The 26,781-nt window shown below is 42.0% G+C and overlaps 1 protein-coding gene across 1 annotated transcript in view; it reads right to left on the minus strand.

Annotated features, from left to right (window-relative positions):
• Nucleotides 1-26,374, minus strand: part of Slc35a3 (solute carrier family 35 member A3) — a 41,913-nt gene extending 15,539 nt beyond the window's left edge. The window contains exons 1-4 of the mRNA XM_036190342.1: nt 26,143-26,374; nt 5,820-6,024; nt 1,348-1,502; nt 1,140-1,262 (exon numbers count right to left, since the gene is read on the minus strand). Coding sequence (XP_036046235.1) covers nt 1,140-1,262; nt 1,348-1,502; nt 5,820-6,006 — 465 coding nt within the window. The 5' untranslated portion in view covers nt 6,007-6,024; nt 26,143-26,374. The remainder of the gene's footprint in view (nt 1-1,139; nt 1,263-1,347; nt 1,503-5,819; nt 6,025-26,142) is intronic.
• Nucleotides 26,375-26,781: the final 407 nt, after the last annotated feature.

Raw genomic sequence — 26,781 nt, forward strand, 5'->3', positions numbered from 1 at the left:
GCAAGCATTTCTTTCTTTTCTTTTTTCTTTTTTGGTTTTTCGAGACAGGGTTTCTCTGTAGCTTTGGAGGCTGTCCTGGAACTCGCTTTGTAGATCAGGCTGGCCTCGAACTCCCAGAGATCCGCCTGCCTCTGCCTCCCGAGTGCTGGGATTACACCACCGCCTGTGCTGTTTTTTGTTTTTTGTTTTTTGTTTTAAGAGCTGAGGATCAAACCCAGGGCTTTGCGCTTGCTAGACAAGCACTCTACCACTGAGCTAAATCCCCAAGCCCCCATGCTGTTTTTATTGTCACAGCTCTAAAGCATAATTTGAAGTCAGCTACTGTGTGTGATTCTTCCAGCATTGGTTTGTGGGTGCAGTGGAGAGCAAATTGGTGCTACTGTCAGGCATTGATCTAAAAAGGATTCTTGGGGGATGGAGAGATGGCTCAGCAGTTAAGAGCACTGGCTGTTCTTCCAGAGGGCATGAGTTCAATTCCCAGCAACCACATGGTGGCTCACAACCATCTGTAATGAGATCTGGCGCCCTCTTCTGGCCTGCAGGCAGAACATTGTTTACATAATAAATAAATAAATCTAAAAAAAATTAAAAATAATACATAAATAAATAAAAAGGATTCTTAATGCACAGAAACGGAGCTGCAATAGGCTTCCTGGTCTTACAGTCTCCCGACAGCCACCTACAAGACGGAGCTGGCCGTCAGCTGCCACGAGCTAGGCAGTATAGTGGGCTCCTGCAGTCTCTCCCACAGGCTGCAGTACAGAGAGGCTTGTCCCAGCCACTGCCGCTGCCTGCGGGCTTGTCAGGAGAGTTACCAGAGTTTGAGGACAGACTCATCTACAAAGGAAGCTCCTGGTCATCCAGGGCTACAAAACACAACGATATGTGTGTTTGTGTGCTACTGAGGATCAAAGAAAGCCCTCTGTCAGTAAGCTATGCCACAGCCCAACTGTGCAGTTCTTTATTATGAAAAATTCATTCATGTTTATTTATTTTTATCACATATTCTCAATGCAGTATTTGCCTGTCAACATTTACTTGCTTGAACGAATAATGGAACCATATTCTCTACACGAAATAAGTCAGTTTTTCAGACTGTGATAGAAATGAAAGGCATACTTATCTTGAATAATTATTACCTGGACAAAAGCAACTCCTGCCATCAGAATTACCAGGGAGAGCCACTGGTACACACCTAATTTTTTACCGAGCATAGACACAGAAAACAAAGCTGTTGTAAGTATTTTCAACTGATATGTAACCTAAGAAAGAAAAGAGCAGTATTAATGGTTGGGGATTTTGTTTGTTTGCTTTTTAAAAGGGCAATCAGAAGCGTATCTTAGGTACCTGGTAAGTGGCGGCATCCAGGTTTGACAGTGCCACATAGAGTAAGTTATTCTGAAGAGTGTATATCCCCGATGGAATAGCGAGCTTAAGTGTTTCCATGGGCTTATTCAGAATTTCATCGTGCAGTACTCGGTTCAGTGTTCTCACACTGCACTCTAGAAAAACGAAACAGGGAAATCAGTCAAAGCATCGCTGAAGAAGTCAGGAGCTCCTTCAGAGGCCTCAGTTTTCTCACTTTAAAACAGAAAAATGGTCCATCGGTGGTGGCACACGCCTTTAATCCCAGCACTAAGGAGGCAGAGCCAGGCGGATCTCTGTGAGTTCGAGGCCAGCCTGGTCTATAGAGCGAGATCCAGGGCAAGCACCAAAACTACACAGAGAAACCCTGTCTCAAAAAACAAAAAACAAACAAACAAAAAACAGAAAACTAAGGATTCGAGAGACAGCTCAGCAATGAAGAGAAAAGATTGCTCTTGCAGAAAGCCAGAGTTTGATTCCAGTACCCAACTGGATGGCTCAAAGACACCTGTAACTCCAGCTTCATGTGGAGCCGACACTCGGACCTTTGGGAGCATCGGCATATAGGTACAGGCAGACAGACAGACAGACAGACAGACACACACACACACACACACACATCAAAATTAAAATTTTAAAATAAATCTTTTTTTGTTTTTCTCGGTTTTTTGTTTGTTTGTTGTTGTTATTTGAGACAAGATTTCTCCGTGAAGCCCTGGCTGTCCTGAAACTTACTCTGTAGACCAGGCTGACCTCAAACTCATGGATCCACCTGCCTCTGCCTCCCAAATGCTGGGATTAAAGGCATGAACCACCACGCATGGCTAAAGTAAATCTTTAAAAACAGGAAAATGTGTTATATTGGGATATTTTTCAGTATAAAGTATACTTTTTGATACAGACTGTTCAAATGTTTAATATTACAAAGTAGCATATTGATATCACTATCCTTATACTCCTTTGTTCTGGAAAATAACAAGATTGAGTATGTAGGGGTTGAAGAGATGGCTCAGCAGTCAAGAGCACTAGCTACTCTAACAGAGGACCAGGATTCTATTCCCAGCACCTACATCGTGGCTCACAACCAGCTGTCAGTCCAGTTCCAGGAGATGCAATGCCATCTTCTGACCTCTGCAGACACCAGGAATATATGTGATGCACAGCCATACATGCAGACAAAAACATCTGTGTGTCTGTGTGTTTCTCTCTCTCTCTCTCTCTCTCTCTCTCTCTCTCTCTCTTTCTCTCTGTGTGTGTGTGTGTTTGTGTAATATACAAATTGAAAAGGAAGAAGTCAAACTTTCCCTATTTGTGATGATATGATAGTATACATAAGTAACCCCAAAAATTCTTCCAGGGAACTCCTACAGCTGATAAACACCTTCAGCAATGTGGTAGGATATAAGATTAACTCAAAAAAATCAGTAGCTCTCCTATATACAAATGATAAACAGGCTGAGAAAGAAATCAGAGAAATACCACCTTTTACAATAGCCACAAATAAGATAAAATACTTTGGGGTAACTCTAACTAAACAAGTGAAAGACCTGTATGACAAGAACTTTAAGTCTTTGAAGAAAGAAATCGAAGATAACAGAAAATGGAAAGATCTCCCATGGTCATGGATAGGTAGAACCATAATAAAAATGGCAATCTTACCAAAAGCAACCTATAGATTCAATGCAATCCCCATCAAAATCCTAAGACAATTCTTCATAGACCTCAGAAGAACAATAACCAATTTCATATGAAAAAACAAAATACCCAGGATAGCTAAAACAATCCTTCACAATAAAGCAACTTCTGGAGGCATCACCTTCCCTGATCTCAAGCTCTATTATAGAACTATAGTAATAAAAACAGCTTGGTATTGGCATAAAAACCGTCATGTGAACCAATGGAATCAAATTGATAACCCTGACATTAATCCAAAAACCTATGAACACCTGATTTTTGACAAAGAAGTCAAAACTGTACAATGGAGAAAAAAAAAAAGCATCTTCAATAAATGATGTTGGCATGACTGGATGTCAAAATGTAGAACATTACAAATAGATCCATATCTATTACCATGCAAAAACTCAAGTCCAAGTGGATCAAAGACCTCAACTACACTGAATCCAGCTACACTGAACCTGATAGAAGAGAAAGTAGGAAGTAGCCTTGAACACACTGGTACAGGGGACCACTTCCTAAATATAATACCAGTAGCACAGACACTGAAAGCAACAATTAATAAATGGGAACACCTGAAACTGAGAAGCTTTTGTAGGGCAAAAGACATGGTTAATAAGACAAAATGACAGCCTACAGAATAGGAAAAGATCTTCACCAACCCCAAATCTGACAGAGGGCTGATCTCCAAAATATATAAAGAACTCAAGAAACTAGATATCAAAATAATGAACAATCCAATTAAAAAATGGGCTATACAGCTAAATAGAGAATTATCAACAAAAGAATTTCAAATGGCCAAAAGACATTTAAGAAATTGCTCAACATCATTAGTTATCAGGAAAATGCAAATCAAAATGACTCTGAGATACTACCTCATACCTGTCAGAAGGGCTAAAATAAAAAACACTGATGACAGCTTATGTTGGAGAGGATGTGGAGCAAGGGGAACACTCCTCCACTGTTGGTGGGAATGCAAACTTGTACAGCCCCTTTGGAAATCAGTATGGCAGTTTCTCAGAAAATTGGGAATCAATCTACCTCAAGACCCAATGATACCACTCTTGGGCATATACCCAAGGGATGCTCAATCATACCTCAAGGACACTTGCTCAACTGCTTTCATAGCAGCATTATTCATATAGCCAGAACCTGGAAACAACCTAGATGCCCTTCAACTGAAGAATGGATAAAGAGAATGTGGCACATATAAACAATGGAGTACTCAGCAGTAAAAAAGCAATGACATCATGAAATTTATAGGCAAATGATGGAACCAGAAAATATCCTGAGTGAGTAACCCAGACTCAGAAGGACAAACATGGTATGTACTCACTCACAGGATAACCAAAGGATAACCAGACTACAACCCACAGCTCCAGAGAAGCTACAAGGAGTACCCTAAGAGACATGAATGGATCACCCTGGGAAGGGGAAATAGATGAGATCTCCTGAGTAAACTGGAGGTGGGGAAGGGGCAATGGAAATTAGGGGGTGAGGGATGGGATGGTCAAGCTGGAAAAGGGACGGAGTGGGAGAACAATGAAAAAGATACCATGATAGAGGGAGACATCATGGGGATAGGGAGAAACCTGGTATTAGGGAAGTTCCAAGGAATCCACAGGGATGAGCCCAGCTTAGACTACTAGTAGTAGTGGAGGGGGTACCTGAGCTGGCCTACCCCTAGTGATCAGATTGGTGAATACCCTAACTGACATCATAGAGCCTTCATCCAGTAACTGATGGAAGCAGATGCAGAGAGCCATAGCCAAGCACCAGGATGAGCTCCAGAAGTCCAGCAGAAGAGAGAGAGGAGGGATTCTATGAGCAAGGGCATTAAGACCATGATGGGGAAACTTACAGATATAACCGAACCAAGCTAATGGGAACTCATGAATTTTGCACTGACAGCTGTGGAGCCTGCATGGGACTGAACTGGACCCTCTGCATGGATGAGACAGTTGTGTAGCTAGGTCTGTTTGAGTGGCCCCTGACAGCAAGACTAGGATCTATCCCTGGTGCCTATGGTGGAACACCTCGCACAGCCTTGATGCAGGGGGAAGGGCTTGGACATGCCTCAACTGAATGTACCAGGCTTTGGTGACTCCCCATGGGAGGCCTTACCTTTCTGGAGGAGGGGATGGGAGGTGGATTGAGGGGGAAGGCTGGGGGGAGCAGCAGGAAGAGGGATGAGGGAGGGATCTGTGGTTGGTATGTAGAATGAATAAAAATTTTCTTAAAAAAACAAAACAAAACAACAACAACAAAAACCCCAAAAACCAAATAAATAAATAAAATAAATAAAAACACCAGAATGGCTTTAGTACCAACCAAGTAAAATTGGTACTAATACAATTGTGTGTATGTGTGTGACTTGATGTTGGCTGTCCTCCTAAGTGACTCTTTACCTTATTTTAGACAAGGCCTCTCACTGACCCCCAAGCTTCTCCTGTGGTCCAACTATCTCTGCCTCCAAGTGCTGAAGTAACAAGCTCACACTGCTACACCCAGCTGTTTATGTGGGTGCTGAAGAGCCAGACTCAGGTCCTTACACTTGCATGGCAAGCATTTTATTGGCTGAGCCCCCACCCCCCCGCCCGCCCTGTCATAATAATTTTTTTAAGATTGAAATGTTTAGAGAATTTAAATAATATCTACAGAAATTAAATAATGCAAGAAATCAAATATGCAGTCACAAATACATTTATATATATATAAATTAAACTAATCAAATAAATTAAAAGCAAAAAAAAAAAAAAAAAACCACCCTAGATACCTACTACTGTCTTTGTAGACTAGAAAGATGCAGGCCATTATCTTCAAAAATTCAGCCACAACCACTGCTGTAGAAGATAGGTAACGAGGACCCTCCTCTTTTAAAGTCCTAGAATAACGCATCGTCAGAACCAGACTGGTAGTCTGAAATACCAAAATTCCCAAGGAAAGATATTTTAGGTTGGCAGACATTGTTTTCTCTTCATTGGTCTGAAAAACAAAATGAACAGGGCAAATTAATCACTATTGTTATTAAAATACACAGAAACTAATATCTAACAAGAGACAGTGGTTCCAAAAAAGATGATACAAGCCTCCTCTTTTTTCTAATTGCAACCAAAAAGCCTGACAACCAAAGGCACCTCCCAGAAAAACTGGGCTGAAGGAAAACAGGGCAAGCTGATTTAGGTCTAAGTGATGAATTGAGGCAGTACCGAATTCTTGGAGATTTCTGGCTACCTATGTTTTCTATCAAGTGCTACAGTACCATATCATCTGGAACCGTCAACAGTGTTGAACAGCAAAACAGCTGAGGAAAACTCAGTTTCTCTAACCAAAGGACCAAAAACAGTTGTCCTAAACTCTGTTACCATTCCAGATGAACACTATGAAACTGTAGGGGAAAGCCTTGTTAATTCTCAGTACCAGAACCAATGAGAACAGAGGTGGTGGCCTCTCCCTCTCCCACTTGAATCTGCAGACAGAGACTATGGAGTGGAGACCTGTTGGCCACTCCTGCAACATACAAAGTGAGAATCAGCAAACAGAATTCACACTCTTCCCCAAGTGGCTATGAATAAAAGAGATTAAGTAGGAACCAGAGTTTCATAATATACAAATTTTCAAGATACAACTCAAAATGAGTATATTCACCAAAAATCAAGACAAATCTTAATTTGGTTAAATAGCAACAATCAACAGATGGTACAAAAAAAACCCCAAAAAACAAAAAACAAAAAACAAAAAAACCCATATGTTGGTGTCACAAGAATTTCAAGAAAACTACCATAAAAATACAGCAACTAAACACTAGGGAGAGCAGGCAGGCTCTGCACCTCACCTGGTCAACAAAATAGAGCCAACCCCATTGGTGGAGGTGTGAGTGAGCCAGGCCCAAAGTTGTGAGCATAAGAGAGCTATCTACATTACTCATCTGTCATGTTGCAGCATGGGTGGGGAGAGATGCCCTCCCCGACCCCATCTCACCTCCACCCATCAATGCCTGAGGTAAGTGGGAGAGCTGGCCCTAAGGTCATAAGAGCAGGAGAGTGGCCCCTATATCATGCCTGGGCAACAAAGTAGAGCTGGCCCTGAATTCAGGTGTAGGTGTGGGAGAACTGACCCTGAGGATGTGAAAGTGGGAAAACTGGCCCCAACCACTACTCATCCCTGCAAGAGGTAAACTAACCAGGGCAATGCTGGAGAGCTCACCCTGGTGGTAGGGACAAGGGAGGCTAGAGTGTTGACCAACCCTGCAGCTACCTAGGCCCAGAACCAGGGTTATGACTTGACCCACCCTAACATCCACCCCATCTGTGATCTGTTGGAGCACATAAAGGCACCAGTCCTGCAGACCCAACGCTGCAGGATCTCCACGACACAGGGCAACAACAGGATATCCAAGAGGAGTCCCAGTGAGGGCCCAGCATCAACAGTGTAGCAGAAACCAGAGGCCTCAAACCAGACCAAAGACTTTTTGCAATGAATGCTTGAAAGTAAAGGTATGTTGTGGACAAAAGAGTTCCTTGCATGACTCACACTGCAGCTTCCATGACCAGATCAATTTTTCTTTTTTTTCTTTTCCTCTTAAATTTCATTTTATATTATTTGGGGGGGGGAGAGTTGCAAGGGCAGAGGACAAATACAAAGGGACAGGGAAATGAATGGGATGGAGATACATAACATGAAAGACACAAAGAATAAATAAAAAATACAGCAACAAGAAATTATTAGACTTCTTAAAAAATAATTTTAAACCCAACAAAAAACAACAAAACAACAAAAAAATAGGCCAGGTGGTGGTGGTGCACCTCTGTAATCCCAGCACTTGGGAGGCAGAGACAGGCGGATCTCTGTGAGTTCGAAGCCAGCCTGGGCTACAGAGCTAATCCAGGACAGGCTCCAAAGCTACAGAGAAACCCTGTCTCAAAAAAACAAACAAAAAAAAAAAACCAAAAAAAAAAAAGACAAAAAAAAAATAGAATAGTTCTCATGCACTTTTACCCAGGTGCCCTAATAACAAAAGCCACAGTCATTCTAATCCAATAAAATATTTCAACATTGTTCCAAGAGACTTTTATGAAGCTTGCTATGTATCTCTAAGAAACAACCCAGTCCCAATAGACTCACCTTAAACATAAAGCCAGGAATATGCTGAAACATAAAAGGACTAGGCCATCTTAGTAATTTGATACCTAGAGTCCCAGCTATTTGAGAAACTAAGATAGGAAGACCACATAAGCCCAGGAGTTCAAGACCAGTCTGAGCAATTTAGTGAAGAACAGTCTCACAAAACAAGCAAGAAGAAAGGGATTCATTGAAGGGAAGGAGAAGGGGGATAAGGAAAGAGATGGGCAGGAAGGAAAAAGATACCATATGAAAACAAATGGAGGACTTATATTAACATTAGGAAAAAAGCTTACATAAAAATTACTTCTAGACTTGAGGGTATTTCACAGTAATGAGGTGAAGTGCTTATCTAAATTGTTCTATTACTATTAAAAACTTGGGAGTCAGATATTGCGGTACAAAATCAAGAAAGCAACGGAGGAACAATGAGCTGACCCTGTTTCTCCACCTTCCCAGATTGAAAAGGCTGCAATGCAAATCTCTCCAAACCCCTCCCTACTCTTCCTGTGCCTCTCTATCTAGGCCCTCTAAAATCTCGATGACTAGTTCCAGTTAGCTAGTCATGGACTCCAACCCTTGATTCAAGGTTTAACTTTCTTAACAGTCTTGGAGTGTCACTGTGCAATCAAATATCCCACAACAAAAGGGTAAATACACCAGGAAGCTATAGCCATTATAAATGCATACGTATCTTATCACAGTAGTTTCAAAACACATAAGCAAAATGAACAGAAATAAAAGAAAAGTAATAGATAAATCCAGTAATAACTACAATATATACTACTTTTCTAAAAAAAAATGGTAGAATGAGAAAAAAAATCAATAAAGATCTAGAAGGTTTCAACAATTCTATCAACCACCACAACTACAGTACACATGGAGACAGTCCACTCAAATCTTCCAAGGATTTCCACTTAAGCATAGTCGCCAGTGTTTCCCACTCAAGAGCTTAAACCTTTTGCCTCAGATTGATCTAAAAATGTAATACAACCCCCCCCCCCCCCACACACACACAAAATCCCTATAGCCTTCTGTGGTGTACCAAATAAGAATGGCCCCACAGGCTCATATATTTGAATGCTCAGTCAGCAGGGAGTAGCATTGTTTGAGAAGGATTAGGAGGTGTGGCCATGTTAGAGGAAGAGTGACACTTGGGGGTAGGCTTTGAGGTTTCAAAAGGCCAAGCCAGGCCCAGTGTCACCTGCAAGCTCTCAACTACTTCTCCAGCACCATGCCTGCCTGCAAGCTTCCATGCTCCCTGTGCCACGATGATAATGAGCTAACCTCTGAACTGTAAGCAAGCCCCCAGTTAAATGCTTTCTCTTATAAGAGCTGCCTTGGTCATGGTGTCTCTTCAGCAATAGAACAATGACGAAGGCATCTTCTTTAGTACAAACTAGAAAGCTGATTTTTTTTTTCTTTTTTGGCTTAAGTTGTCTGTTTCAGGATCTCCCTTTTTTGCCTGAGCTGGTTGCAAACTCTTGGATTCAAGTGATTCTCCTGCCTCAGCTTTTGAAGTAAATGGAGCCCCACAAGTCATATGCTGCCAGGCTGATTTTAAGTCTCACGTGCAGGGGCTAGAGAGATGGCTCAGAGGTTAAGGGTTAAGAGGTTAAGGCTGCTCTTCTAGAGGTCCTGAGTTCCATTCCCAGCAACCACATGGTTGCTCACAACCATCTGTAATGAGATCTGGTGCACTTTTCTGGTGTGCAACCATACATTCAAACAGAACACTGTATACATAATAAAGAAATAAATCTTTCAAAAAGGACTAACATGCAAATATGAAGGACCTAGGCAATGAAAAAATTTAGATAGAGCAAGTTGAGGGAATTAAATAAAATACTGATCTTCCAGACTCGCTAGAAAGCTACAGAAGATGGCCATCATAAGCACAGAGGTATAGAGCAATAGAATACAGTCCAGTATTGGATCCATATACCCTACTTTGTTCAGGCAGCTATCAATACCTTTTCCTGGTTAGCTAATAAACAGGAATTTATTTCTCACAGTTCTAGAAACCAAAGGTTCTAGATGACTATGCTGGCACTGTCTGGTGCTAGTAAGGTCTTTCTTCTAGGATTGAAGATGACCGTCTTGACATTGTACCCTCGCATGGTAGAGCATCAAGAGTTCTTTGGGGGCCTTAATCTTGTCTATGAGGGCTCCATTCTTATAATCTAATTATTACCCAAAAGTTGTACTATCCAATACCATCACACTGAGATCTGGCACAGTGGTTGAGTGCATACTACCTTGCAGAGGACCCGAATTCAGTTCCCAGCACATTTCAGACCGCTCCTAACCACCTGTAATTCCAGCTCCTGAGGACTTGATGCCCTCTTATGGACCCTGTAGGCACCTGCATTCACACGTATACATATATGTACACACACAATTAAAAATAAGATAAGTCAAATCTTTTTAACGTATCACCTATGAGCCAGAGAGAAGGCTCAACAAATCAAAGTGTTAACTGGTAAGACTAATGACCCAGGTTCAACCCTGGGGATCAAGGCATCCATTGACTCACACCTGTAACTCCCATGGCCAGATGAGAGGCAAAGACAAGAAATCAATGGCTAGCTGGAGTAATCAGGATGACAGCAGGAAAAGGAGAGATCTTGCCTTAACAAGGAAGGGGAGATTCAATTCCTGAAAGTTGGCCTCTGACCTCCACATGCACACCATAGCACATATGTACTCACAGAGACATACACACAAATGCATGCACAAATACACATGATAAATTATATCTGAAACATAACTTTTGTGAAGAATATATGCTATATAATGTGGTGATATATTGTGTACCCTAATAAACTTGGCCTGAAGATCAGAGAACAGAACAAGCCACTAGATTAAACATAGAGACCAGACAGTGATGGCACACACCTTTAATCCTAGCACTCGGGAGGCAGAGATCCATCTGGATCACTGTGAGTTCAAAGCCACCCTGGACCACACAAGATTGACTCAGTCTAGGAGAGAAAACAGAGCCAGGCAGTGGTGGCACACCTTTAATCCCAGTACTGGGAGGCACACGCCTTTAATCCCAGGAAGTGATGGCTGGGCAGAGAAAGGTGTATAAGGTGTGAGGAGACAGGAACTAAAGGTCTTTGGGCAGAAGCCTCCCTTTCAGCCTGAGGCTTTTTGGGGGGCTGAGGAGTTGGTGAGGTAAGAGGTGGTGGCTGTGGCTTGTTCCTTTGTCTCTCTGATCTTTCAGCATTTACCCCATTATCTGATCTGGGTTTTTATTATAAGACCATTTAAAATTCAAACAACAGTATCATTCCATTTATATAAAATTCTCAGAAAAAGCAAAACTAATCTGTATCAATAGATACAAACTTAAGAATGGGATTAGGAGCTGACTACAAAGGCATAATAATGAATTAATTCTGTTGGTGATTATAGTATGAATCTTAAAGGTACTTATTAATAAAACTAAACCTGAGAGCCAGGTATTGGGGTGAATGCTGGAAGATCAGAGAAGCACAACAAGCCACAGTTACCTCACCTCGGCAATTCCTCAGCTGATCCTGTTTCCTCAGGCTGGAAGCTTCTGTGTCCTCATCCAAATGAATCTCAGCTGAACTGCTGCTCAAAAGCCTAAAAGCTTAACCAGCCAAATGCTTCTAGTTTCTGGTCTTCATGCCTTATATAACTTTCTGCTTTCTGCCATCACTCCCTGGGGTTAAAGGCTCACTTTCTGGGATTAGGAGTGTGTGTCACCATGCCTAGCTGTTTCCAATGTGGCCTTGAACTCACAGAGATCCAGACGGATTTCTGCCTCTGGAATGCTAGGATTAAAGGCGTGAGTGCCACCATTTTTTTAGCCTCTGTATCTAGTGGCTGTTCTATTTTCTGTCACCAGATAAGTTTATTAGGGTGCACAATGTTTTGGGGAACACAACACCACCACAGGTGATGAAGAAATTCTGGGTAGTGATTATATAATGATCACTGATTTATCAGAAAGCACAGGACTACAGTTAAAGTAGGTACATTTTATTGCAAGTAGATTAAACTTCAATTAGGCCCACTTTAAAAATGAGTGGTCAAGGCCACAGTGAATGACAGCATTCTTTACCAGGGTTTCTTGTTAGCTTTACCTCCTCCGCCCCTGGTATCTTTGGATTAGCCAGGCATGTTTTGTACCATGGTCTTCACACAACTTTCTTCCATGACTCTATCTTCCACTCAAACCCTCTAGCTCTGTATGACCTTTCTGTAGTCTCCTTCTTTTGAACTCTCACAGCCAAGCTATTGAGGATACTAGATAAGTGACCACCCCACAACTACTAACTACTAAATAATACATGATCAAGCAGATTCAGCAACTATTATTGGTCCCTACATTAGGCTAAGTACTGTGCTTACAGAGAAAACTAACCAACGCCCCCCCCCCCCTTCTTTCTCTGAGACAGGACCCTGGTTAGCCTGGAACTTGACATATAGAACTTGAATTTAACAGAAATCTGCTCACTTCTGACTCCAAAGTGCTGGGATTAAAGGCATGTACCACCATGCCAGATGGAAACCTATTCTGTTTTGGTTTGTTTTTTGTTTTTCAAAACAGGGTTTCTCTGTGTAACAGTCCTGGCTATCCTGGAACTTGCCATGTAGACCAGGCTAGCCTTGAACTCACAGAGATCTGCCTGTCTCTGCCTCCTGAGTGCTGCTGGGATTATAAGTGTGCAATACCACTGCCTGGCTCAGAAACCTATTATTTAGAAAGGTTAACACTTATTTTTATTTTATATGCATACATGTTTTGCTTGCATATATGTATTGCACCACATGTGTGCCTGGTGCCCGTGCAGGTCAGAAAAGGGTGTGGAATCCCCTGCAACTGCAATTAAGTTGGTTGTGAGCCACCATGTGAGTGCTGGGAAGTGCCAGTCTTCTGCAAGAGTAATATGTGCTCTTGGCAACTGAGCCAACTTTCTAGCTCCTTAAAAATGTTGTCATTTTTATTTCATGTGTATGGGTGTCTATACCATGTCCATGAAGTGTCTTCAGAGTCCAGAAGAAAGCATCCTCTGGAACTGTAAGCTACTACGTGGGTGCTGGGACGAAAATCCAGGTCCTCTCAAGAGCAGCCAGTGATCTTAACCAATGAGCCATCTCTCCAGCTCCAAAGACTATTCTTGAAAACAAAAATGCTGTTTACAAAATTTGGCAATTCCTACCCATTTCTAAATATACTCCAAACATGAACAATGCCACATTATAAGGATAAAAATTTTAAGTATGAAAAACATATGTTCACCACTAAATACATACACATAAATCACTGGATATATTATCATAAGCATTTTACTTGAATTTCAGAGACAAAACTTAAACAATATACTTCTTTGCTACACAAATGAATCACCTCACAGGAACAAATACAGAGATTTCTTTATTAGCCATCTGCCTCACTTCTGTAAACATTTACTAGCAAAAAAGTCCTAATGTGAAATACAAAGACAGCATGTTAGAGGTGGTTCATACTTTAGAACAACATCTAATTTGACCTCTTCATGTTAAAAGTGAAAAATAAATAAATATGTAATTTATATGTGTGTGTTTATTTATTTATATATATTTATATACTGGGCTCATATCCAGAATATATATAGAGAATTTTTATAATGTAGAAAGAAGACAAAAATCCATTTAAAAATTTGCAAAAGGTATTTCACCAATAATAAAGACAAATGAATAGCAGACACAAGAGAAATAAAAATTAAAATCACAATGAGCTATACCTACTAGAACTGCTAACTTTTGAGGGAATGGGAAATAACTGGGAAGTATTTTAGAAGTGGATCATGCTTTAGAAATTATCTAAGATAATTGGTTTTCATTTTAAAAATGAATAAAATAATCAAGTCTGAAAACCTGCTCACAGTCACATTAGATATTTAGAAATTCCAGCTCATGTAGTTAAATAGCTTTCTTAGCCCATAGTACACGCTACTGTAAAATGCTAGTACACTATGGTGCCTTTTTCTCTACACAGAAAGTTGCCAGTCACTCCAGAAAATATCAAAGAGTGATTTCAAATATGTTCAAGGAAGTCAGTTATGCACTTATTCTGTGCTACCAAGATCATTAGTACACCAATTTTTTTTTTTTTTTGAGCTGAGGATTGAACCCAGGGCCTTGCCTAGCAAGCGCTCTACCACTGAGCTAAATCCCCAACCCCAAATAATACACCAATTTTAACAACAATGTTCCAATTTCTTAGCAAGTGAAGATTTAAAGCTCCGTTTCTGGCCAGGTATAGTGGTGCATGCATGTAATCCCAGCACTTGGAGTAAGTGGCAGGAGATCACCACAAACGGAAGAACAGCTGGTTTACATAGAGTCCCAGGCCACTCAGGGATACACAGCTAGACTCTGTCTCAATCAATAAACAAAGAAGTTTCTAAGCCAGGATGTCCTCACAGTTTTGCTCTTCCATTCCTGAACATCTGTGTACACATTCTCAATACAGAGCTTAGCAGTGTTTCCGGCTCTCACTTTTAAACCACGGTGATGTGACAGCAGCCACGCAGCTCCTGCCTCTCACAGAGCTTCCTGTCCTCTGGACCAGACACCTTCTAGGTTTGGTTAGGCTCGCTCACAGACCTTCCCTTCCTTTTGTTTGGACTGATCAAACTCAGGTCCTGGCACATACCAGGCCAGTTCCTTGTCACTGAGTTACACTCCCAGCCCTCATCAATAAATCTTGTACTTGCTTACTAATTGCCATATTTCATCTGAACTGCTGAGTACATTTAGTATTAATACAGTTGAGTTTATTATTTTTAAATCTCTTGAGGGAAAATATACAACACAACTCCATTTATCTAAATTCCATTCATTTAGATTCAATGAGATCAGATGGTGGCTTGATCAGAACTTTCTTCTACAGTTTCAACAAAAAAATTAGTGACCTTATTTCAAAATCAAAGAGATTGTCCGTAATTATTTAATAGTCTTCAGAAAAAAAAAAAATGGAGGGCTAGAGACTTAGGTAAGTGGTACAGCACTTGCTTAGTATGTTTATATGAGGCCCTGGGTTTGAACTGAGAGTGGAAAAAAAAGGGAACAATTGCTTTTCAAATACACTGAAGGCCAGGTGTTGTGGTGCATGCCTTTCATCACAGCACTATGGAGGCAGACAAGCAGATCTCTGAGTTCAAAGCTAACCTCAACTACATAGTTACATACCCAGCTTCAAGCCAGCCATGGCTAAATAGTGAGACTTTGTCTCAAACAAAACAACAACAACAAAACTACAAATATACTAGAACCCACAATTTAAATATATCTATATGGTAATTATTATGTCCTTTGTTTTCATTAAAGTAGTTCCTTTAGGTTCCAAAGATCCTTGTTTCATAAAGATTTGATGAGCAATTCTAAGTCATTTCAAGTGTTAAAAATCATAAGAATGCATTTCAGGGCTGGCAGTCTGCTTCAGCATTGGAGCCCCTGACCAGCTTGCAAGAAGTTGTGGTTTTAATTCCCAGCACTGCAAACACATGCAAACATGCATGCCATAATGCATATATATCATTAGTGCACATTATTACTGCTTACCATCTTCCTCAAATTAATCAGGATTACTAAGATACCAGCTGTTCATATGATCATCAGTTAAATTGCAGACATATATTAATTTCTGAAATACTCGTATACACTGCTAGACAGAGGTAGAGACAGGAGGATCTCTGTGAGTTCAAGGCCAGCCTGATCTACACAGCAAGTTTAAGAATAGCCAGGAAGACTATATAAGAGAGACCCTGTCTCAAAACAAAAACAACAACAACAACAACAACAAAAAAAAAAAAACGTACACCAATCATTTCTATTCATCTTTTTGGATGGGCTTTATAGACAAATCTGAAAATCAGTATGGCTGCAGACTTACTTGCAGTGATTTACTATGTATAGTCAGTATAATCTTTAGGTCTGTGTACAAAGCCTCTCATGCAGAGACAGTGTCTGTTTTACTGATACATGTCACATTAAAAATCAATACACAATGTTCCAGAAAGTACTAAAGTCATGACATGGTACCACACATCCCAATATTCAGGAGGCTGAGGCAGGAAGAGCAAGTATGACACTGGACCACACAGCAAGAAACAATACCAAAAAGACCAACAAAAGCAAACAAAGCAAAAACCAACAAAACTTCCAAACACACATTTTCAAAGACTATTAAAATTATGCTGAAATCTTCCTTTTATTGTAAAACCAAAAACTTAATTTTAGAGTGAGCAATATTTACATTTTTAAAATACTAATTATAAAATATATACCCTTTGTACAATATAATAGTCTATTAGAAATCAGTAACATAACAGAGTAGGCATGAAGACACAAATTGGGTGAGTGGCCCATGCCTGTAATCTCAGCACTCAAGAGGCTGAAGCAGGAGATCTGCTGCACACTGAGTTGGAGGCCAGTATGGGCTATATAGTAAAATAATGCCTCCTAACACACACATGCACATGTATACATAAGTGTTATACAAATGTTAAGTTCACATCAGCTACTAGCCCAAAACAACAACAGATGTAAAAACAGACCTCTTAAGGTTTTCTAAATAAATGAACAAAAAAAGCAAAGATATTCAAAAATGTTAAGCTCAGTTGCTATTTTTTGATCACTTTCTTCCATATTGCTAAACCTTACAAACTTGTAGCTGTGTACTAAAGGCAAAATTCATCATTTGATATCTGACACTGGATTTCTACCTAGCTGACTCAAAAGTATAAGTGGGAATGGAGTTTGCAGAGATGGGGTTAGGAGCACTTGCTGCTCTTAGACTTTGGTTCTGTTTCCGACATCCACATGGCAGTTCACAACCCCAGTTTCAGGGGATCTGCTGCCCTCTTTGGCATCCTCAGGTACTAGGTATGCACATGGTGCACACACATACGTGCAGGCAAACACTCATACACATCAAATTATTTTAAGTATATATGGTATGCAAAAAAATCCAAACAATATTCTTGAAACACCTAATAATCTTGTGGGAAAAATTCAATTTTTTTTTTTTGGTTTTTCAAGACAGGGTTTCTCTATAGCTTTGGAGCCTGTCCTGGACTAGCTCTGTAGACCAGGCTGGCCTCGAACTCACAGAGATCCACCTGCCTCTGCCTCCCAAGTGCTGGGATTAAAGGTGTGTGCCACCACTGCCCAGCCACACACACACACACACACACACACACACACACACACACACACAATTTATAAGTGAAGGAAATGAAGAAATTCATGATATTGATATGATCAGTTTTGATCCTATAACTAAACAGTATGTTATTATAGCTCAATTTTAGGGGGATACTGTTGTCTTATTATTATTATTTTGGTTTTTCAAGACAGGGTTTCTGTGTAGCTCTGGATATCTTAGAAATCACTATATAGACCAGGCTAAGGCTAGCCTCAAACTGGCCTCTGCCTCCTGAGTGCTGGGATTAAAGGAGCACACCACCATGCCTGGCTTTATTTTTATTTTTAATTACATATATGTGTTTGTGAGTAGTGCAGGTACCCACAGAAGCCAGAGGTATCAGATCATCCTGGGGTTGGAGTTATAGGTAGTTTGTGAAGTACCTAATGTAGGTGCTGGGAACTGAACTCTGGCTCTCTAGAAAATCGTCTCCATTCTTAAAGGCTGAGCCACGTCTCTATTCCCTGTTGTTGGGGACAGGTCTCACCATATAGTCTAGGCTGGCCTCTAACTTGCAGCAATCCTCTGCTTCTGTTGGGATTATAGATGTATGTCCTATGCTGAGTGCTAATTTAGTCTTAGATGCATAGAAGGTCAATAACCCCTTTTTTAAAAAAGTAACGGGGCCAGGTGGTGGTAGCACACGCCTTTAATCCCAGCTGAGGCAGGTGGATCTCTGAGAGTCTGAGGCCAGCCTGGTCTACAAAGCGAGTTCCAGAACAGCCAAGGCTGTTACACAGAGAAACCCAATCTCAAAAAACCAAAAACAAAAAACAAAACTTGCTTTTGCTGTGCTGTAGACAGAACCTAAGGCCTTGGACATACTAGCCAAGAACTCTCCCACTAAGCCAATCCTCAGCTGACGTTTGGGTGCGTACAAGTGCCTAGTATATTTGAAATTAAATAGCTTTTCACTGTTTCTCACTGGCCTTTCTTCCTCAAGGTGTTACATGTCTGTTTAAACAAGACACTATCATTGGTGTAAGTTATAGCTTTGTCAATTTTTAACTTGTTCTTTCATAGACTACAGAATTTCCATTATTACATTCAAGTAAAATCAAGTGTTCAAATATTGCTTCAGCTATACAAATAAAAAATCTATTTCATGCCAATTTATAGATAAAATTTGTTCAGCATTCAGTGACATGGAAAACAATGACATTGCCTAATAGGAGACACTTTCCCCTCCACTGGGTGGTCATGCATCCGTGAACTCCACACGCTCCCGTTTCCTGCCCGTGCTATTGTGCACTGTCATTTTTTCCTATGGTCTTTTCCCCCCACGAAGGCAAGAAGTAAAGGCACCCTCCAAAGAACAGAACATAATGTAAAAGCCAGGTAATAGCAAGACACACTAACTGCTATGAAAAATCCCAAACTAAGGAGACAACAATCTAACAATACAAGCAGACTGTCCAGACTAGAATAAGCCATCAGATATGGGGACACACTTGTTATGATCAGGCACTGTCCTTGGCACTGGGTACACAGGAAAAATCAAAACAGTCTCAACCATCTCTTTCTGCATGGGCCTTATTCTTCAGCAGGGAAGATACATTCAAACAATTCAAGACACAACAGGAGAAAGAAGACCCCAACTCAAAAAAAGAGTGGACATAAGAGAATAATTCGTGGAACTCACAGAGACCCGCCTGCCTCTGCCTCCTGAGTGCTGGGATTAAAGGTGTGAACCACCACCACACGGTGACAATTTCTATTTGTTAATGTAACTCAGTAAGACAAAAATGCATTTTTAAATGAAGAAAACAGTTGGAACAGTGATACATGCCTTACTCTCATTTACTCAGGAAACTGAGGATGTTTACAAGGTCAAGGAAAGAATACAGCAAGATCTTAGGTGGAGCAGACAGACTAGGAGGAGGAGCAGAGAGATTTGAAGGTGCTAGTCTTCAGAGATGGAGTCCTGCAGATACAAGCCAAGGAATGCTGGCAGCCACCAGCAACTGCAGAGGGAAAGAATGCACACTTGCCTAGAGCCACCAGAGGGGGCAAAGTCCTGCTAACATTGATTTTGGATTTCTGGCCTCTGGTAAGGGAATGAACAGTTGTTACCAAACTGTGTGTTAATTTTTACAGCAGCCACAGAAAAACTAATATAGGAATTTAAGCCTGATATTTTAAAAAACAAATTAACTTTTCTCTATGTCAAATTAGGGGGGGAGGGAAGTACTTAATATTAGGAAAGGAAGCTGATAAAAATTAAGTGTGTGTGTGTGTGTGTGTGTGTGTGTGTGTGTGTGTGCGCGCATGCAGTAAAGTTTAGTGTTAAGTGTGTTTACCATGAATAAGGCTCTGGGTTTGATCCGTGTCATAAAAATACATATATACATGCATACAGATGTATAGAAAACAAATAAATTTCAGTACTTAACAAGAACTGATCAGACGAGGCTGGTGGCGCACCCACACCTTTAATTCTAGCACTCAGAAGGCAGAGGCAGGCAGATATCTTTGAGTTTGAAGTCAGCCTGGTCTACATAGCGAGTTCCAGGACAGCCAGGGGTACATAGAGAGACCCTGTCTCAGAAAACAAACAAAAATCCTCAAAAACAAAAATATGTGAAAACTTTTAAAAAAGGCAAAAGAGGATCTTTATAAATCTGAGACCTGCCTGATCTGCATATAGCATTCCAAGATAGTCAGTACTAAATAGATCATGTCTCAAAAAAATAAATTAAAATAAAATAAGTCAATTGGTTATCAGGAAAATTGGGGTACACAGATTAATTCTATGCATTTATTATTGGTTCAATAAGTGCTTTAAAGAAATGTAGACTCTATGGTGTGACAATACATCCTGCCAATAAAATGAGCAAGAAAGAGAAGGTGAGTGGTTCATGTGCTGTGGAGAGATGTAACTGGAAACCACAACTCGTAAGGAAACCTGAGGCAGTGGTGACGTCCTGGCCTGGGCTGCAGCTAAGGGCCGTGTCTGTGTCCACGTCTGGGTTCATGGTCCCACGGCAGCCAGGGCTGCGTTGATATTCTTCGCCCGTATTACCCATATTACCACCAAAAGCCATGTAGATGCCTGTGGTCTGGGCTGCAGCCTGAAGCCATGTTGAGACCCTTGCTAAGCTGGCCCTGCTCCACAACCCTGCATCCGTCACCAGCCGCCACAAGGTGGCGCCCACAGTGACATGGGTGCTGACCCCGGTGGTATGGTTTCCTGAGGGCAGGATGTCCAGGATTGGGGCAACAGAGAACAGACAAGAGGAGGAGAGTCAGTGACTGTCAAGTATTGATGGTGTAGCAGAAGCCAACAACTCATTGCAATGAACATTTGCAAGCAAAGCTGTTTGTGCATTAACAGTGTGCTGTGTGACACACCGCAGCTCCCAAGGCCACTAGGCGATGAGTACGTGACAGAGGCAGAAGAGGAGGGACTGAAGTGGCACCACAGTGGAACTGGAGACAAGGCAGCTGTGACAGGGGCGAGAGAACGCTCAGTTAACGGAGGAGCAGGGCGTGGCCCAGAGGGGGCCGTGAGATTTTTTTTTTTTTTTAATTTAAATTAAATTTTTTTACTTCTTTGGGGGGATTACAAGGGTGGAGGGCAGACATGGAAGGGCTGGGAAATGAGTGGGATCAGAGTACATGATGTAAAATTCCCAAAGAATAATTTAAAAAATTATGTTAAAGCCAGGCAGCGGTGGCGCACACCTTTAATCCCAGCACTTGGGAGGCAGAGGCAGGTGGATCTCTGTGAGTTCAAAGCCAGCCAGCCTGGTCTACAGAGTGAGTTCCAGGACAGCCAGGGGTGTTACACAAAGAAAACCTGTCTCAAAACAAGAGAGAGAGAGAGAGAGAGAGAGAGAGAGAGAGAGAGAGAGAGAAGAAGAAGAAGAAGAAGAAGAAGAAGAAGAAGAAGAAGAAGAAGAAGAAGAAGAAGAAGAAGAAGAAAGGGAGGGAGGGAGGGAGGGAGAGAGAGAGAGAGAGAGAGAGAGAGAGAGAGAACTGTAGACTCAGTAATGAAACAAAGATGCCATATAAATAAAATATTACTGCAACCGCTCATGAAAAACCCACAGCCCATTTACGCTCGCAAAATCATTCATCTCCACAGGATCAGAAAAACTTTACCCATGTTACAAAGTGATTCTTTACTAAGTATTCTAGACTTTTTTTAGCACGCTAGAGATAGGACCCCAACACTATGCTGTACCAATCACCTCTTTTTTTTTACTGCCACTATCAAAACCTAAGATTGTGCAGCACACGCCACCACATATCCTCTCCCAGTCTCCGAAGTTTGGACACACTCTGAGCTGATGAGTTTAAACTCAGTAAACGATGAATTACGTTAACTACGTTTCTTCAAGTCCCTCATCACACTGCCTGCTGACAGATTTCTTCAAGTCCCTCATCACACTGCCTGCTGACAGATGCGGACAGGCTCAGGTTCTTCCAGCCTGACTTACTCCATGCAGCGGGTGTCTTAAGGAGATAGGCATCTCATCACACTCTTCCCTTGTTTGTAAAGTTAAACTGACGCCTCACCAAATAGAGGCTACACTGCCCCTCCTAACCTGGTCCTGGCCTAAATTTCCCGTCATAAACTACTGCCTATTCAAACCAGCCATTCATTTCTGTATTTTTAGAACAAATATTTGTCTCTTTTTTAAAAAAGCCTTCCTGGAAGACTTAGGCAACTTCACTAAGACGGGACAGTATTCCGAGTCCTGGAAGCTATACAGACCTACAAGCAGAGAAGGGAGTGTCTCTCTCCCCCACGCCCCTTGGTAGTTCTGGGACTTGCTGCATGCTAGGCACATGCTCTACCATCAGCTATCCCTCCAGTCCTCTAGAACACTTAGCCCCTCCCCGTACACGATGTGCTTGTCTTTACAAGACCACTCATGAATTTTATCCAGTGCACATGATGCCAGGGGCTTTTGAAACCAGCATGTTATTCAGCTTTTCTAGTTATCAGCCCAGAACTGTTATCAACCACATAGAAAATCCGAAGATACAGCTCAAGTAGAAACAAAAACGAACGAAGACTAAGGTAAGTGACTGTGTGCCCCAAGTTAGGCAACATGGGAGAAAATCTCTTCTTTTCAATGTTATGTCCTTTACTGCCCCACAGCAGCACCGGCCACAAGGAGGCATTTGCTCTCTGTGGTGGACTTACAAAAGGCTAAATAAAATCCTTAGTATTTAAATCCTCCATACAGAATGATCTTTTTGCAAATTAAGTCTTTCATAAGGGCTCTGGAGAATTCAGGGTTCAGGACGGTGACAAATCTTTCTGTACACAGAAGACAGACAACAGACAAAACTGGTTCTCACTTAATGTTTTCTAATAACTACAACTTCAAAAGTTAAGTAGGGGCCAGGAGATGGTGGCGCACGCCTTTAATCCCAGCACTCGGGAGGCAGAGCCAGGCGGATCTCTGTGAGTTCAAGGCCAGCCTGGTCTACAGAGTGAGTGCCAGGAAATGCACAAAGCTACACAGAGAAACCCTGTCTCAAAAAACTAAAAAAGAAAAAAAAAAGTTAAGTAGGAGCCTTGAGTATCTATGACATGTCAAATTTCCTACAAGTCATTACACACAGCCTTATTCATTTAAATATAATTGAATTTGGAAAGGAGGTATTATTTCTTTTCCAGATTAAGAAAGTGAGATTCTGGGGCTGGAGAGACGGCTCAGTAACTAAGACACTGACTGTTCTTCCCAGGGACCCAAGTTCGCTTCCCAGCACCCACAAGGCCCTCAGCTCACAACTGTCAGTAACTCTAGTTCCAAGGGATCCAATGCCCTCTTCTGGCCTTAGAGGGCACTGTATAAATGCAGGCAAAACACTCAGGTACATAAAATGCTAAAATAATAATTAATAATAATAATATTATTATTAATAACAACAAAACTCCAGTTACAGGGGATCTGATGCCCTTTCCTGGCCTCTGCATACAAGTGGTACAGAAGCACATATAAGTAAAACACCCATATGCATAAAATAAAAATACCCACTGAGCCATCTCACAGGCTTCAGAAAAGAAACACTCAACTTTAAAGGGGCAAAAATGAGTTTAGGTATAAGGACATATGTGAACCTTTCTTTGTGAAATGATCTTGTTTCTTAGCATTTTATCTGATGTGACCAAAAGCTTCAACTTTAGATTAACTCTAGTTAATTTCTACCCCGTTCCTAGCCTCGGATACAGCCACTCATCTTAATCTTTTTCTTTGTTTGTTTCTTTTGGTTTGGTTTGTTTCATTTGAGATGGTATCTTCTGTGTAATTGATAAAAGTTTTAGGCAGACAACCACAGAAGTAGATGATTAATTTTATTAGTATTCTAGCTTCAAAAGTCACTGCCATAAATACCAACAACAAAACACATTTTAAAATGATGACTAAAAACATGCATCAGGGCTGGAAAGATGGCCCAGGGTTTAAGAGCACTGGCTGCTCTTCCAGAGGACCAGAGTTCAATTCCCATCATTAGTGGTGTACAACCATCTGTAACTCCAGTTCCACAGGATCCAGAACCTTCTTCTGGCCTCTGGGGGCAGGCACTACATGCCTGTGGTACACATACATTCAGGCAAACACATGTAGAAAATAAACATTTAAAATATTTTTTTAAAATAAAATAAATTATATATATAACAAACATACCAGGCAGAGAGGCACAAGCCTGTGTAGTCCTTGTGTAGTCCTAATGATACACAACTCTACATTCATCTCTAACAACTCTCAAAAAAAAAAAAAAAAAAACCCACATACACATCACAGAATGGGGACAATTAAGTTGAATGGATTTAGAATACACTTGCTGTTTTTAGAACTGAAATCTAATATTAAGCAACCAATTCATATTGACCTGAACTTTGGGGAAAAAAATACACAAAGTTATTTAACGTCAAATAGGAACTCAGCTTTCAATTTTTTTTCAAGAAAAGAAGCTCCTAGTTACTGGATCATAAACATAGTTCTAGGTACTGAATCATAAAATGAGGCTTTTAACTGAGAAATTATTTCCATTAATTCTATCACCTATCTACATTCATTCAGCATATTAAATTCCTTAAAAGACACGTGCTTGAGTACATATTATATCCGTTTCAAACACAAATGAAGTAGGACCTAGAGCAAATTACTTGGCCTGTGTGATCTTCAATAGCCCTCTATAAAATGGGACCAATAATAATTATCCTACTTTAGAAATAATTAGGATCCAATGGAAGACTGCCACGCATTAGACAGAGGCCATTAACTTACTAAGTTCCAGGCCAGCCAGGAGGACTATGATGTGAAACCCTATCTCAAACTAAACAAATAAATAAAAACAAAAACCCTATGGTTGTCTAAAAACATACAATATGTTGAATAAAGTAACTTTTTAAAAAGAATGAAAGGATCACACTGATTTGAGTCACGAAGGGTTTAAATTCTGAAGGGTTTTTAAAGTCTGTCTAAATTATTTAAAAATCTATTCTAGGTTAGGGGTATTTCTTAGTAGCAAAGCACTTACCTAGCATACAGTATGCCCTATGTTCCATCCCCAGAACCACTAAATAAATAAATAGTTGCTAAGTATTTCTGAGAGAAGTGCCAGAGAATGGCATTAAATTTCCGGCTTTAAAAAGCGATTACAAAGAAGTGAAGTTACAGCTCAGTGATATGAGCACTCACCCAATATTCCCACGAGGTTCACTCCCACCCCCATCCCCCAGCACAGCAACACAGGTTTGGGCGGTAGAGGGGAGGAAGAGGAGAGGAGAACTGAGAAGAGAGGGAGCCTGTGCAAGTGGGTTCAGTCAGGACAGGAGCAGTTGCAAGACAGACAGGCTAAAAGCAGCAAGTTCCGTTTGGAAGGTATCAGTATAGTGTATCTGGAAGAGGCCAGAAATCAGAGGCAGACACGGTAGAAAAAAAAATTTAAAGGGAGGAGAGTCAGTCAGAAATGTAAACGTAGAATTCATTTGAAAGGAACACAACTTGAGTTAGCAGCAATGAAGTTAAGATCACCACATGAGAAACAACCAAATACCACTATAAAAGACTCAACTCTGGTACCATGTTCAAATATTGCAGTTAATAGAATATAATAAAGGACACGCTCCTCAAAAGAAATAGAATATATGTGGCTTGCCACCAAAAGTCCCATTGCTACATTGTATAATATCCCTTCATTCATTTGAACTAGCAGAAACTTTGGTTGGCTTAAATAAAAAACGTTTACTGAGCTCCATCACTCTTCAATACTCAGAAGCCCCGCTCCCTCCGCCCCCCACACACTCTGATGGAAACCTTCCACGGTCTCAGACACTCATCGCCTTCGGTCTAACCTTACCACGGGCACCTTTTCCATCTCTTGAAGTCGCTGCAGCTTCTGGAGCACACAGTCCTGGCCGCCTGGCAGACCCATCCCTACCCCTGTGTCACAGACTGGGCGGGAGCTCTAGCAAAGCCACGGAAGGGCTGGCTGCCAGCCTGGCCCCCTAGGCACTTGGCCCGCCAGCATGGAGCTTGCAGGCACACCGCCTGCCACACCCCTCTCCTCGGGACCTTTTTCCTCCTCCACCCAGAACGTTCCAGCACGTCCCGGCCAGAGGTACAAGGCGCCCCTTCTTCATCTGCTCCCTCGGAACGAGCGCTGCAGCGCTCCGCTGCGGTCGGGTTGGCCCCGGCACCGCGCATCTCAGCCGCCCCCTTCGCCACCCCAGCCCGCAGCCTCCGGCCTCGGCGCCCGCCGCTCCCCGCCGGCGCCCTTCCGCTCACCCGCCGTGCGGCTCGGCCAGCTGCCCGCACTGAAGCTCCGGGCTCCGCGACGCCGGACGCCCCAGGCTGCCGAGCCCGCCGGCTCCGCCGCGCCCGCTGACCCGCAGCGCCACCGGCTCCCGCCGTCTCTGTCGCCGGGGCCGCCTCGATGCGGCCCAGGCGTTTCCGGGTTCCCGCGGTCCCGTCCGCCAAAGGCTCCGGCTTCCGCCTCGGCCTCGGCAAACGCCGTTCCCTGCTCGGCTCCGGTGGCCCCAGCTTCGCGCTTGCTAGCCGCCTCCCCGGGACGACCACACCGGGGCAGCCCCGTGACAGCCTCCCGGTCGCGGGACCGTGATGGGAAAGGTGTCTCTGCCGACAGTCCGGCTGCAGAAAGTGGCAGGATGACCCGCAACTTAAGACAGGGCAAAGTCCTTTGGGCCAAAGAACCCTGAGAGAGCACTGGGAGGCGGATCTTGGCTCCTGAAAATGACCACCAGTGGGTTGAAAACAAGATTATCCCTGGTGCAGGTTACCAACCTTAGTCTAGGAACCAGCTTGTTTGGTTGGAAATGACCCCTGCCCCCACTCTGACAGCCCTGGAGCGTCTCAGGAATCCAAAAGGGGCTTAGTGTCATTAAACAGGGGAAAGGTGCAAAGAGA

This window comes from Onychomys torridus, chromosome 6, assembly GCF_903995425.1.
Source record: "Onychomys torridus chromosome 6, mOncTor1.1, whole genome shotgun sequence".
Lineage (NCBI taxonomy): Eukaryota > Metazoa > Chordata > Mammalia > Rodentia > Cricetidae > Onychomys > Onychomys torridus.